We start from the raw sequence: 14,258 nt of genomic DNA on the forward strand, positions 1-14,258 counted from the left end.
AGGTATCTTGGTCAAGTTCTCTAAGGCACCAGGGACCCGTTGCATAAAAGTTACCATTGTGGTAACTTTTATGCAATGGGGCCCGGGTGAGACCAGTCACGTGAATCCAGAATTCGATTCTAAACAAATCTTGCCATTTATAACAATCTTTACAATTCACGTGCTTTTTTAACGAGAATTGTTCCCGAAGAAGCTCAGAATTCAATACAGCTTGTGAGGATTCATTATGATTGAGAAACTCATGTTGCAGAAGAAGGGGTGGGTCAGACGTGCGCCAAAGTCATTCCTAAAGTACAAGTAAATTTGTGAAACAACACCTGCAATAAATAATTGCTTAAATGATCTCAGTTTCTATGAAGGAATAGTCACTTTTGTTTACTTTCTTCGTTTACTTACTTGTGGCTTCCGCAACAAGTCAGAAGTAACCTACGTGGCAGAAACGCTTATATTGAGCACTGTACATGCACTTATGAGTACCATCGTTTGATCTAGAGTGGATATGAAACCATTGCATTCGGTTTACCTGCACCGAGTTGCAGACATATTATGCCTTAGAAGCTTGAAGCTATATCCTCCAACGCCCATATTCAAGGAAACCAAATGATGTTGCATACTAACTTTTGGTTCACTAACAGATGTGTTGGGACATAAATTCTCCTTTCATCATAATATACTCTCAAGATGGTATATAATACATTATTATACTAGATTCAAGAGGTAGCCTAGCTTAGCCGGGTAATAATAGCAGGGCCCGCTGAGAGAACAGTTTTCGAAACTGAAGTGGCTACCCTGGGTAAATATACCGTTATTATTATTCACAATAAAATTATATTTTGATATCATCTGAATTTCGATGCTCTATCTCTAAGTTTGCTTTCCTTGAGGGTTCCTTTCAATGTATCGGTCTTGTAGAGGTCCCATTTGAGTTTGACCTCTAACCCCATCTGTAGTTCTTCTTCCGGTGGGTACCGCTGGTACTGGAGGAGATAGAGACAGAGAAAACAAAGAGAATGTATACCCCTTGATACATGAAATTATTTTAAGAATGGGCAACATGACATGACCCTTGAACATTATATACAAACAGAACAAGAAGAAAGAGCATGTTTTATGATTTCCATATACGTACTTTGTACCCCACCCCTAAAAAGTGCGTTTGGAAATATTACCAGAAGGGGGGGGGGCATTTTATAAAGAAATATACTCTTCTTTATTTGCGATTTTGTTCGTCGAATGATCGGATATATTTTTCATTATATTTTTTCAGGTCAATCAACCTAAACTTCAGTCTTTCCCCACTCTCCCCCCCCCCCATGGATGTATCTTTTATTTTGCAAATCTCACAGTATAGGCCTAAGTATTTTTCATAATCATTCAAAGACTGTGTTTTGAAAACATAGGTAATAATATTATGATGAACTGAACATCTTGTCATGTATATCACGTGTTAAAAGTGAATCACGCTTACCTGAGTACGTAATTTACTGATCATGCGCATACTGGCGTGTTCCATATAGAGTTTCTTGGAGAGGAGGATGCACTCGGCCCCATTGCTGATGACTGCAAAACTTGGTTGGGACTCGTACGCCATGTCCGCCAATCCCTGCATGGAGTGAAATTAGAAATGATTACATAATCCTCAGAGATGCTCACGTTTCTTAATGTATAAATCAATTTTGATTTAAATATCCAATCTCGAAATATTATCACGTACTCTCTTTAATTAATCGAGTGAATAATCATTCCTTGGAGGTAGTGAATAAATCTAATTAGATTCAGAGTGACTTTTACTTTTTGCTGAGTGAATTTTATCCTTTTTAGAATGAAATTTGTGTTAAAGTTCGTATGTTCACTCTAAATGCTCTCGAAATTGAAGGATCCTTGACGTCATTTATCAAGGGGAGTAGGCCTAAAAAGCGAGTGAAAAATCACTCTTTACAGAGAGAGAGAGATTAGTGATTTTGATCAAGCATCAAAGTGGTTCTGGCGGGTATACAGATAAGGGCAGTTTTAGGCACTTTCCCTTAAGCATTTCAGAAAGCAATAGGTCCATTTTTTTTATCCCTGAGAACTGTTATCATCTACCGAACTCATTCATGCCATTGCTCCTGATTTAGAAGAAAGTACATTTGAAAATCATTAATCTCAAAGGGTTGTTTCATCAAAGATGTGACACTTCCCTGAGTGGTGTTTCAAAAGCCGATCGTAAATTGCGTAGAACTTTACGCACACGCGGTGACCCAATCTTGTGCTATATCAGGTCCTCAAACTTTGCATTCCCAATTTCACATTACCGGGAATTGAATTAATTCCGATCATTTTGGATTGAAATTCCCATTTTTTAACAAGCATTTTGACTTCACGTTTGCATTTGTCAGGATTCGATTAAACTTATAGAAATTCTCTTGTGTGAAAGAGGGCCATTGGTGGCAGACTTTAGGATCAACCGTGATCGTCACCCAGCTATCCTAGTTATACAGGTGAGCTAGAACTTTCTTTGATCTCTGTGTTAAATTTGTTTTTTTTAATAATAAGAATGATATCAAATCGACATCATTGTCTTTGTTGATTAACACAGTAAATGATGATGTGATTGGATGCTAGTAACTGTTATGGAAAGAGTGTCTTGCTGTATAATGCAAATTAGGTGTGATGGTATGCATCGTATACTGTTGATCACGTTAAACTGCAATTACTGAGGGTCCGTCCCGACCCCACGAGCAGCCATGTTGGAGAAAAAAAGTGCATGAATTGAAACCATGGCCAATCACTGCTTCCATGGTCTAATAATGCACAGTCTTCCCATTGTTATATGTCCTCCATGTTGGAACCCTCTTTCCATGAATTCCCCCCCCCCCCCCCCCCCCCACTTCCGAGCAATGTAAGTTAAGGCGGACAGGTGGACTATACTCGCACGAAACGCAGTCTCTACAAAGTCAAGAAGAGAGGAAGACTTGGATGGAAATAATGAAGCATTCAAGCAATGGGATCCATGTAGAATGGACTCATCATTGTACAATATGAGTGGGGTAACTGCTCGTGAGAAAAGTCAATATCAACCAAGCAAGAAGTGTAGGGAAGGTCATCATGGTTAGTACACATAATCTACATGGAATTTTAGAGGAAAGTATCACGTATGTGTTTCCTTGAATTTTATAACATGTCGGATGCTTATTTGCATAATATGTAAATTACACTTCAGATATTAAGCTGATTATTAATGTATTTGCCATTCTTAGTGATCACATCATATTGATCTAGACTGAATTTTTTTCATAACTGGTTTTGGGAGAAAAATCAAAATTTCTGGATTTTTTCCATATAAAGATGCTCATATATATGCAAATGAGGTAGATTTATTTACGATTTTTTTTTTTAAATAAATAAATTTGTAAAACTTATCATGGGCTTCAGTTCTATTCGTATTTTTTTTTGCACTTGATTTCCAATATTTGGATTATTTTCCTTATTTGTAATTTATTATGGCTAATTTGCATAAAATGCAAATTTTGTGATTTTCCTATATGCTTGTATATTTAAGGACTTTTAATATGGTGTTTAGGAAACGTTCCTGTAAGGTATTGCCATATTCTAATTTCAATAGATAATCTACTTGCAATTTTTGAGGGATGTATCACCAGTGTGTTTTCTTGAATATTTATAACATGTTAGATACTTTTATTTGCATAATGTGCAAATTACACTACAGACACTAAGCTGAATACAAATGTATTCAACGTCCTTAGTGATAGCAGCATGTAAATTTCAATATTAATGAAATTTCCAAGCAGTTAATGAGAGAAAAATCACAGTACCTTGACATTTTTCCATATAAGGATGCTTATTTGCATATTATGCAAATGAGGTAGATTTTTTTGCATTTTTGACAAAAAACATTGAATACAGTTATTTATCGTGAATTTTCGCTCAAATTTAAATTGTTTTGGACGCTCAATTTGTAATCTTTGGGCTATTTTCCTTATTTTTCTAACTTTTTATGGCTAATTTGCATAATATGCAAATTTCATAAATTTCCACTGCTTGGATTTCTTGGGACTTTTAGTATGTTGTTTAGGGGACCTTCCTTGAAAGCATTGCAGTGGAATATCTCGTGTTGCAATTAGTGGTGGGTCAAACCCTATATTGACTGGACTATGAGGACTTTCAGCGAGGAACAAAAGTACCTACAATGGGTGTTATGCAATGAGCCAGGTGCGTTGCGCCACTATATGTGTTAATTGTTTGTGACTCGTATGGCGTTCCATACGTCATGGTTGACTCGGTCACGGTAATAAACTACCTTCACCCCTAACCTGAGATCGTCCGGGTTTTCCTTTATTTATGTAATGGCGTGGTGGCACCGTCGGGATCTGAACCTAGACCATTCGACTCAGTGTTATTCCAGGCACCTAGGGAACTTTATCCAATCCGTGGGACCGGGCGCTCGAATGTAACTTTTTCGTGATAATGTCAGGTTAGCTCTTTTTCTTAGGTGAATCGTAGTCCCACATACCTCTGAAGATGTATGGATTTGCATCAACACAGCGATGCGCCATTGCCGTGACCGGGCCCATTTTTGGTGATGCGTCGAAGAGGCGGCGCGCTCCAGCCCCCCCCCCCCATTTTCTTGCTGTCGTGCAGGGGCAGCAGGAGAGTGATTGTGCTTCGTACAAGTAGAGGTACGAAGTGGTTGTACCATTAATATGGTGAGCAAATCAGTTGTTGATCATTGTGATATTGAATTTGATGTTGTTGATTATGACAGTGTTGATTTTTCCGAGTCTGATGCTGATGATAACATTCCTTCGGTTGGGGGATTCCCCATTCCCAGTTCGAGTGTGATTGGCAGTAGTTCTTTTGTGCTATCTTACGAAGATTATAACCTATGGTTTGATGGTTTAGTGATTGCAGATGACGCGTTTGTAGGTCTAGGTCTCAGAGGTGATATCCTCGTTGGTGCACCGTTCATGGAGCACAATGATGTGATGGTTAGGCCTTCCAAAGGTTTAATAACATTTGGTGACTTTGGACTTGAGTTCATTTACCACGATTCCAATGAACACCAGCCTACAGATCTCACACAACCACAGCATACAAATGGTAGCTTTATACAATACAAACATGAGAGAGAGCGGGATAATCCAACAGTTTGTCTTGATGACAAGACTGAGAACGAGATTGAATGTGCGATTGTTGATACATCCAATGCATGCCTGTTGAGTGAAGCTTTCTCTCATTGTGATGTGACAGTGAGTGAACATGAGTGTGGTGCACCCCTCAGTGTCAGAAACCATGGTTACCAGGATTCTGGATATGAGAGTGGTGATAATATCTTACATGAAAATGAAGGTGACACAATGAGTATTGATAACATCTCACTTGAGAATGAAGGTGACACAAGTGATGATATCTTACATGAGAATGAAGGTGACAGGATGAGTGATGATAACATCTTACATGAGAATGAAGTTGACACGATGAGTGATGATAACATCTTACATGAGAATGAAGGTGACACAATGAGTGATCATAACATCTTACATGAGAATGAAGGTGACACTATGAGTGATAACATCTTACATGAGAATGAAGGTGACACAATGAGTGATGATAACTTCTTACATGAGAATGAAGGTGACACGATGAGTGACGTTAACATCTTGCATGAAAATGAAGGTGACAATATGAGTGATAACATCTTACATGAGAATGAAGGTGACACAATGAGTGATAACATTTTACATGAGAATGAAGGTGACACGATGAGTGACGTTAACATCTTACATGAAAATGAAGGTGACACGATGAGTGATAACATCTTACATGAGAATGAAGGTGACACAATGAGTGATAACATCTTACATGAGAATGAAGGTGACACAATGAGTGATAACATCTTACATGAGAATGAAGGTGACACGATGAGTGACGTTAACATCTTACATGAAAATGAAGGTGACACGATGAGTGATAACATCTTACATGAGAATGAAGGTGACACAATGAGTGATAACATCTTACATGAGTATGAAGGTGACATGATGAGTGATGATAACATCTTACATGAGAATGAAGGTGACACGATGAGTGAAAGTGACATGATATGTCATAACATCTTACATGGGATTGTTGGTGATATGATAAGTGACAACCTCTCACATGAAACCATGAATGAAGATTAAAGTGAGGTTGATTCAGTACTTAACCTCAATAAAATGTCTAAGAAAATACATGAGTACAACAATGCCAAAATCTTACAAGGTATAAGTAATGACATCATGCCTAATTCTGAACACGATCTCTCAGACACATATCATTACATCAATTGCAAACCAAATTGTGTTGCAAGCACCCCCAATGCCTATTAACTCCCTCATACAGTTATTGATGTTTACAGCAATCCTGTTGCTGTTGGTTTCTTGGCTGTGTATTTTCGGTTTGCTAGCATGTGTCGAGAGGAACATGTCAATGTTCCAAGTCCTCCGGTCTTTCTTAAGCCCCTTTCACAATTGACGTACGACCTGTTTACGACCACCTGCAACAGTTTTTCTTGTTGTTGCACGATCGATCCCTTGGTGTCTTGCGAGCACTCGCAGTCGTTGTAGACGATTGCACAAACTCGAGGTGGTCGGAGGTGATCGTGACTGGTCGCATCTGAACTTTGAACATGTTCAAAATCCAAACGCGATCAAATACGATTGATTCACTCGCAACAGGTCGTACCATCGGTCGGGCGATCATCGTGTGAGTGTTGTTCAACGTTGTACGACTTGGTGCGAGAGGTGGCACAACTAAGTATAGTCGCATTTAGTCGACTGGAGGTCGTACAACACTTGCACGTGTGTTGGAGACCTACAGAGACCAGTCTTGCGACTGGGTGCGATAATATGAGACTGTTGCAAGACCGATCGAAATTCCGGCTTACTACATTCCACTACCGTTGCATTCGCATGTATGCGACCGTTCAGCCCCTTTCACAATTGACGTCCGACCAGTTTACGACCGCCTGCAACAGTTTTTTCTTGTTGTTGCACGATCGATCTCTTGGTGTCTTGCGATCACTCGCAGTCGTTGTAGACGGTCGCACGAACTCGAGGTGGTCGTGGCTGGTCACATCTGAACTTTGAACATGTTCAAAATCCGAACGCGATCAAATACGATTGATTCACTCGCATCAGGCCGTACCCGGGGTCGTACCATCGGTCGGGCGATCATCGTGCGAGTGTTGTTCAACGTTGTACGACTTGGTGCGAGAGGTGGCACAACTAAGTAGTCGCATTTACTTGACTGGAGGTCGTGCAACACTTGCACATGTGCAAGCGACCTACATGTACAGAGACCTGTCTTGCGACTGGTTGCGATAATAATATGGGCCATAAGACTGTTGCAAGACCGATCGCAACGGCTTACAACATTGCACTACCATTTCATTCGCATGTATGCGACCGTTCCACTCGCAATCCCTCGTGCAACACTCGCATGTGATCGCACGAGCACAATAAGAGCATATGCGACTTACTCGTGCAACGGGGTTTACTGGTTGTTTTTGTTGTACGACAGCTGTTGCAACTGTGAAAGCCTCTGTGCGATCTTATGAGATGACTAGCGATTGATGCCTGTTGCAGCCTGTCGCACGACCAAAAGGTCGCAAATGGTCGTACGTCAATTGTGAAAGGGGCTTAACTGAGCATAGCTCTGGGTCTGTTAGTTCGTCACATGACGGTGTTGAGCACTCCGATGTTGTGGCTTTCCCTGAAGGTTACTCGCAAGAGAATCGTACAACAGATCGTTGCGTGCCTAAGCCCCTTTCACAATTGACGTACGACCTGTTTACGACCACCTGCAACAGTTTTTTCTTGTTGTTGCACGATCGATCCCTTGGTGTCTTGCGAGCACTCGCAGTCGTTGTAGACGATCGCACAAACTCGAGGTGGTCGGAGGTGATCGTGACTGGTCGCATCTGAACTTTGAACATGTTCAAAATCCAAACGCGATCAAATACGATTGATTCACTCGCAACAGGTCGTACCATCGGTCGGGTGATCATCGTGTGAGTGTTGTTCAACGTTGTACGACTTGGTGCGAGAGGTGGCACAACAAAGTATAGTCGCATTTAGTCGACTGGAGGTCGTACAACACTTGCACATGTGCTGGAGACCTACAGAGACCAGTCTTGCGACTGGGTGCGATAATATGAGACTGTTGCAAGACCAATCGAAATTACGGCTTACTACATTCCACTACCGTTGCATTCGCATGTATGCGACCGTTCAGCCCCTTTCACAATTGACGTCCGACCAGTTTACGACCGCCTGCAACAGTTTTTTCTTGTTGTTGCACGATCGATCTCTTGGTGTCTTGCGAGCACTCGCAGTCGTTGTAGACGGTCGCACGAACTCGAGGTGGTCGTGACTGGTCACATCTGAACTTTGAACATGTTCAAAATCCGAACGCGATCAAATACGATCGATTCACTCGCATCAGGCCGTACCTGGGGTCGTACCATCGGTCGGGCGATCATCGTGCGAGTGTTGTTCAACGTTGTACGACTTGGTGCGAGAGGTGGCACATCTAAGTAGTCGCATTTACTTGACTGGAGGTCGTGCAACACTTGCACATGTGCAAGCGACCTACATGTACAGAGACCTGTCTTGCGACTGGTTGCGATAATAATATGAGCCATAAGACTGTTGCAAGACCGATCGCAACGGCTTACAACATTGCACTACCGTTTCATTCGCATGTATGCGACCGTTCCACTCGCAATCCCTCGTGCAACACTCGCATGTGATCGCACGAGCACAATAAGAGCATATGCGACTTACTCGTGCAACGGGGTTTACTGGTTGTTTTTGTTGTACGACAGCTGTTGCAACTGTGAAAGCCTCTGTGCGATCTTATGAGATGACTAGCGATTGATGCCTGTTGCAGCCTGTCGCACGACCAAAAGGTCGCAAATGGTCGTACGTCAATTGTGAAAGGGGCTTAAGTGTTCGCTTACTACATACAATATCGATGATAAGACCATAGCCGATTCGCATCGCGACAGTCGTGCCAAACACGCTTCGGTATCCAATTCGTCTTGCAGAAGCGCATCATATCGCAGCTACTATGCCAATCGCAGACTAGCATTCGAGTCGTACTGTCGTAGCCATGTTGTTGATCGTAGACGAACAACAGGTCTCTTTGTGGTCAACAGATCGGTCGTTGAGTCATATCATAGCAGCTCTAGCAGATGTAACCTATCTGTCAACCACTCTGTAACCGCTTCGAATACTTCCACAGAGTACTACAGCGTTGACCGTTCGTATAGGACATTTCTAGAGGTGCATAGCCGGCATGCCTCTATCACTACTAGGTTTGTGTCAATGTCTATAGATCGCGGCCCGCACGCTTCTCGTGTCGTTGAGCCCGTGTGCTCAGTTCCCGACATTCGTTACTATGACAACTATGCCACGCTTGAGCCTACGTATCCTCCTGATGCTACTGTTCATGCCTTAACTACAGACAACAGGCATGGTAACTATCGTGATTCATATGGCCCACGTCTGGAAGATGCGGATCTTCACCATACTGGATGGCCTTTAGTTGAGCCTTTTTCACTGGTCAGTCTGCTTGACCCTAGCCTTTCTTCCTCTCCTGGTCCTACCTGCTGTGACGCCTACCTTACCTGGAGTCTTACCCCCTGGCACCATGGGCCCCGGCCGCCATCACCGGAAGCCGGATTACCTTCTTTGTCCAAGAGAACTCTCACTGCCCTTCACCAGATTACACAATGGATACACAATGGACATTCAAGAATCTGCCATGGTTTTCGTTGGCCTCGCCTCGTTGAAGAGCCCCTCCCCCACATTCTACTGGACTTTGACCCCACGTGATTGGTGCCTATACAGGACAGCCTAAAGGACTGCTACTTTTGTCATCTGGACTTTGTTTTCCACGAGTTATAACCTTGAATCTTTAAACTTTTGTTTCCCCGTTATTTTGCTCGTACATGTATAGCTCAATGATTGTCTTCTTTTCGGATGTCTGTTTGTTCATCATTTATGATTTGTGACTTTTGATGATGGTTGTTTGTTACATTTAGTGTGGATTCGCAGTACAGTACCTTGGTTGTGAGATTGGTGCATTTGTTAGTTGATTGGTTACTCATAGGCATGAAAGACTGTATAATTGCTGATGTTTTTCATGAATGCACTTGTCTGTTGATTGCATCTATACTTTGTATTTTTATAACGATAATAACATTGTCCCCTTTTTTTTATTTTCCTTTGACTGCGAATATTGATATGGTCGCTACATAAATTTTTATGCCTTTATAATGCTTTGCCTTTGTTTTATACAGTTTACATTTATGACATGACTTTCATGATGTTATATGTTGTTGGTGTTGACTGTGCCAGTTGTTTACACTTTGCTCTTATACATTGTCTTTTACATGTACAGCATAGTGCCCTCTGTGCAGAGTGTAGTGATAAGTTGTTTAAGCACAGTTTGTATAATTGTATTGATCCTTTTTTTCCAGTCGATTTACTGCAGTGAGCACGGATATTTTTTTACTGGCTGATTATGTTTATTTACTGTCTTTGTGCCAACTTTTTGGAACGTGTATGTTTGTTTCATATGTTTCCTTTTTGTTATTTCAGGTACATGACTATTTGATCGTATGGAAATTGATTATTTTGTGTCTTTAGGTCTTGCTGCAGGTTTTTCTTTTATACATCAATATACATATAGGGTGTATGGATTTTCTCCTTTTGGGAAGATAGAGACAAAAGGTGACTTGTGTATTTTGATTGTTTAGTAGCTCATACATGTATTTATATTTGTTTTACTGTTAGGCCCTTATGCATTTTGTTCAACTAATGATATGCTTCTTGATATTGTTTGTGTATCATTTCTTGGCGTCAGTAATTGGCAGATTGGTTTATGTAATAAGTTAAGCATATTGAAAGTCTGAACTGAAAACAGTTTAAGTTGTATAATTTAATTTTTAGTAAAAGTTTTAGCCAGGTATAGAGTTTAGGTGTGTTACCATGTATTGCCTATCAATGTCCATCTTAAGTTGTTAGTTAAAAGACATTTATATATACATGTATCAAGAGGCTATTCAATTAGCAGTTTTTTTTTATTTTCATTTTAAAGATTGGAGTTAGTACAATTGGAGTTGGTAGTTGCAAATGGAAAAGTAAGATTGAAATGATTCTTTAGTTTGCTTCAGTTTAAGGAGTAAATGCATGTTTTGTCATTTGGGCGTAGAGCTGTATATTAAGTTTTAATTCAATAGTTAGCTGTTAGCTTTCGTGTTGTATATATTTCTGGATTTGCTTGTTGCAAATGTATGTACTCTTAAATAATCACGGGAAGGAGAAAAAGTGGTCACGCCACTATATGTGTTAATTGTTTGTGACTCGTATGGCGTTCCATACGTCATGGTTGACTCGGTCACGGTAATAAACTACCTTCACCCCTAACCTGAGATCGTCCGGGTTTTCCTTTATTTATGTAATGGCGTTGCTAAGTCTATTACGTAAATGATCTTTTGTTATACGTGAATCTCCCGGTTAGAAATTGCAAAAAGGTATCCAAACCGAATTTGGCCTTGTCGACACAATGCCTAAAAGCGTTATGCAGTGTTTCATGCATTGATCATGAACGTAATCGTATATATTTTGAAAAGGGATTGACGCCATTATTATGGTATCGTTGATTGATCACGTGTACTGGTGTAAAAATTAGAGAGTGATTTTGCCAAACATATATCGGTGGTATTATGGTAATTGTTTTCTTATTTGTCATACTGATTTTATTTTCAATTTTAGTGGGGGCGCATATGGAACTATTTCCATGATTGTTAAGTTACTTTGATTGGGTTGCATGCCCTGACTGGGATTTATATTCAACCAATGTCTTATACTAATTTGAATAGTTTGTACTTTTCTACATTATGAAAATGAAATGAAATATGAATAAACTTATATGCCATAATATAAAAACAAAAACTATTTATTTGTGAGACTTGATTATTTATGACCCCACTTTCCCCACTTCACAACAGTGTTTCCAGATTGAAAATGATTCTTGTTTCTATTCATGTGCACGTTGAACTATCGAAAGAAGTTACGAAAAAAAAACCGTCACTAATGCAGGTTGGGTGTTAAATATGCAAATAATGTTTTTCATGAATAAATTTGCATATTTTATTCATAATAAATAAAATATTACTATTTTCAGATTTTTGTATACTAGCTTGTAGTTTATGTTGTAAAGAATGTGCGTGCCAAATTTCGGCGCGAACGGCGGCCGAGATCAGAAGGGGGGCATCATGCCCCTGTCCTCAATACATCTCAAATAGCCCAGTCCTTTTAGGGTTAAGCATTCACATAATGACGTCATAAAGATGCATTTTCCCTGAAGTATATGTTACAAGTCATGCCCAGTCACATCAACGAAACCAACTCCAAACCGACCGATGATATGCCATTCGAAATAACGTAATAGCTTTGATCGGTCTGGGATTCGCCTCGTTGGTGTGACTGAATCCATGGTAGCATTTGTGATAATAAAGCTATGCGCGTATACTTACGAATACAGATCCCTTGATAAGCGTCTGCACTCGAACCCATATCGGCTCTGTGTTTTCATCCACCTGAATAAGACAGGGAAAAAATCAAAACTTAAATAAAAAAAAGTCGTCAGATTTCATAAGAATTAATCATGTTAAAAAAAATGTAATTCCTTTACCACATGCTTCACGCCTAGTCTGCTATGCAAACCCTACACTCGAGTTAAGGGTCTGAATGTGCAACCTACTCATGCCTTGTGTACAGCAAGTTTTGTATGTGCTGGTCTTTGCGTGGAGACACACTTGCTGATCAAAGTTTAAATCAGGGTCTGTGCCTGCAGACTACTTCACGCCTTCTTTCGATGTTTATTGGATTTTGGAGAAAATTAATTCAAAATACGTGTATTGTAGGCCTACCGTACAGGATAAATTTTGATGTAAAAAGAACATCTATAGACTTTAATAGGGTCTACATGTAGCATTAAACTGATTGCACATAGTGGGGTAAGTTGCGCAATCACATGTAAATGTTATATCACCATGGCTTTCTTTGAGTTATTATATAAATGGTAACAAACAAAGGCCTACTATTCTGTGTCTATTGGGATGATACATAAAATGAGATTACTCACGTCTACGCCTTCGACATCGGATCCGCCGATGTCGTCGAGGAGAGTTTTCTTCTTTCCGACGTTCGATTTCTGTTTATCAGCCTTCTGCTGCACGTTATGGAGAAACAAGATGTCCGCTTAAATTTGAGAGAGAGAGAGAGATTCATTTCCAATTTGCAAATTTGAGAAAGTGTCAAAAAATAATAGGTACACGAGTGAAAATTCGAAACATTTAAGGTCAAATATATGAAGACAAAATCTAGTCAATGAGAGTAGGGGAAAGAATGACTAGATGTGGATCCGGACCACTAATGCATGGGCAAAAATCCCAGGGGGGACAGGGGGACATTCCCCCTACCCAAAATAGTAGGGGGACACAATATCAAATGCCCCCCTACTATTTTCGGTATTTTATAATGGAAAGAAAAATAAATTGAATAAAACATGTATTTTGGACGAGATGACCTTACTTATTTTTGTTTTTGCTTGTCAATTTTTTCCAGCCCCTGGTCCCCCTACCTTTGGATACAGGTTTCCGCCCTTGCATTTATGTACCCCCCCCCCTTCCAGCCATGAAACAAAACCCATGCTTCCAGCGTATTACTTAGTAAGTGGTGTAAGGAGTAAAAATAGGAGGAAAACATGGCGTATGGGGCAAACTTCTTTTTTTTAAATTGCGAGAGAGCGAAATTGCCTTTTTTTAAATGAAAATCTAGTTTGCGATAGATTTAAATATGTGGGAGCGTCGTGGTCTAGTGGTTCTGACTCTCGCCTTTCAAACAGACGGTCGTGAGTTCGAATCCAGCCATGGCGTGTTTTTCTTCAGCAAGAAATTTATCCACACGTGCTGCACTCGACCCAGGTGAGGTAAATGGGTACCGGCAGGAAGTAATTCCTCAAAAAACTGTGCGTACCAGAATCGGTAGACTAGCTTAGCCGGGGTAATATAGGAGCACCTTGAGCACCTAGCAAGGTGGATACGTGCGCTATACAAATCCTATATTATTTATTATTATTATTATTTTTATTAATATATTATTCTAAATCTAATTTTGTGATAAATTTGAACATAATATTCATGT

General features: G+C 40.2%; 1 protein-coding gene across 1 annotated transcript in view; it reads right to left on the reverse strand.

The window, feature by feature from the left end:
* Window positions 1-11,141: 11,141 nt before the first annotated feature.
* LOC129255902 (uncharacterized) overlaps window positions 11,142-14,258 on the reverse strand; it is a 33,120-nt gene continuing 30,003 nt past the window's right edge. The window contains exons 15-16 of the mRNA XM_064096376.1: window positions 13,198-13,313; window positions 11,142-12,649 (exon numbers count right to left, since the gene is read on the reverse strand). Of these exons, the coding sequence (XP_063952446.1) occupies window positions 12,569-12,649; window positions 13,198-13,313 (197 nt within the window). The 3' untranslated portion in view covers window positions 11,142-12,568. The remainder of the gene's footprint in view (window positions 12,650-13,197; window positions 13,314-14,258) is intronic.

This window comes from Lytechinus pictus, chromosome 3 (genome assembly GCF_037042905.1).
Source record: "Lytechinus pictus isolate F3 Inbred chromosome 3, Lp3.0, whole genome shotgun sequence".
Lineage (NCBI taxonomy): Eukaryota > Metazoa > Echinodermata > Echinoidea > Temnopleuroida > Toxopneustidae > Lytechinus > Lytechinus pictus.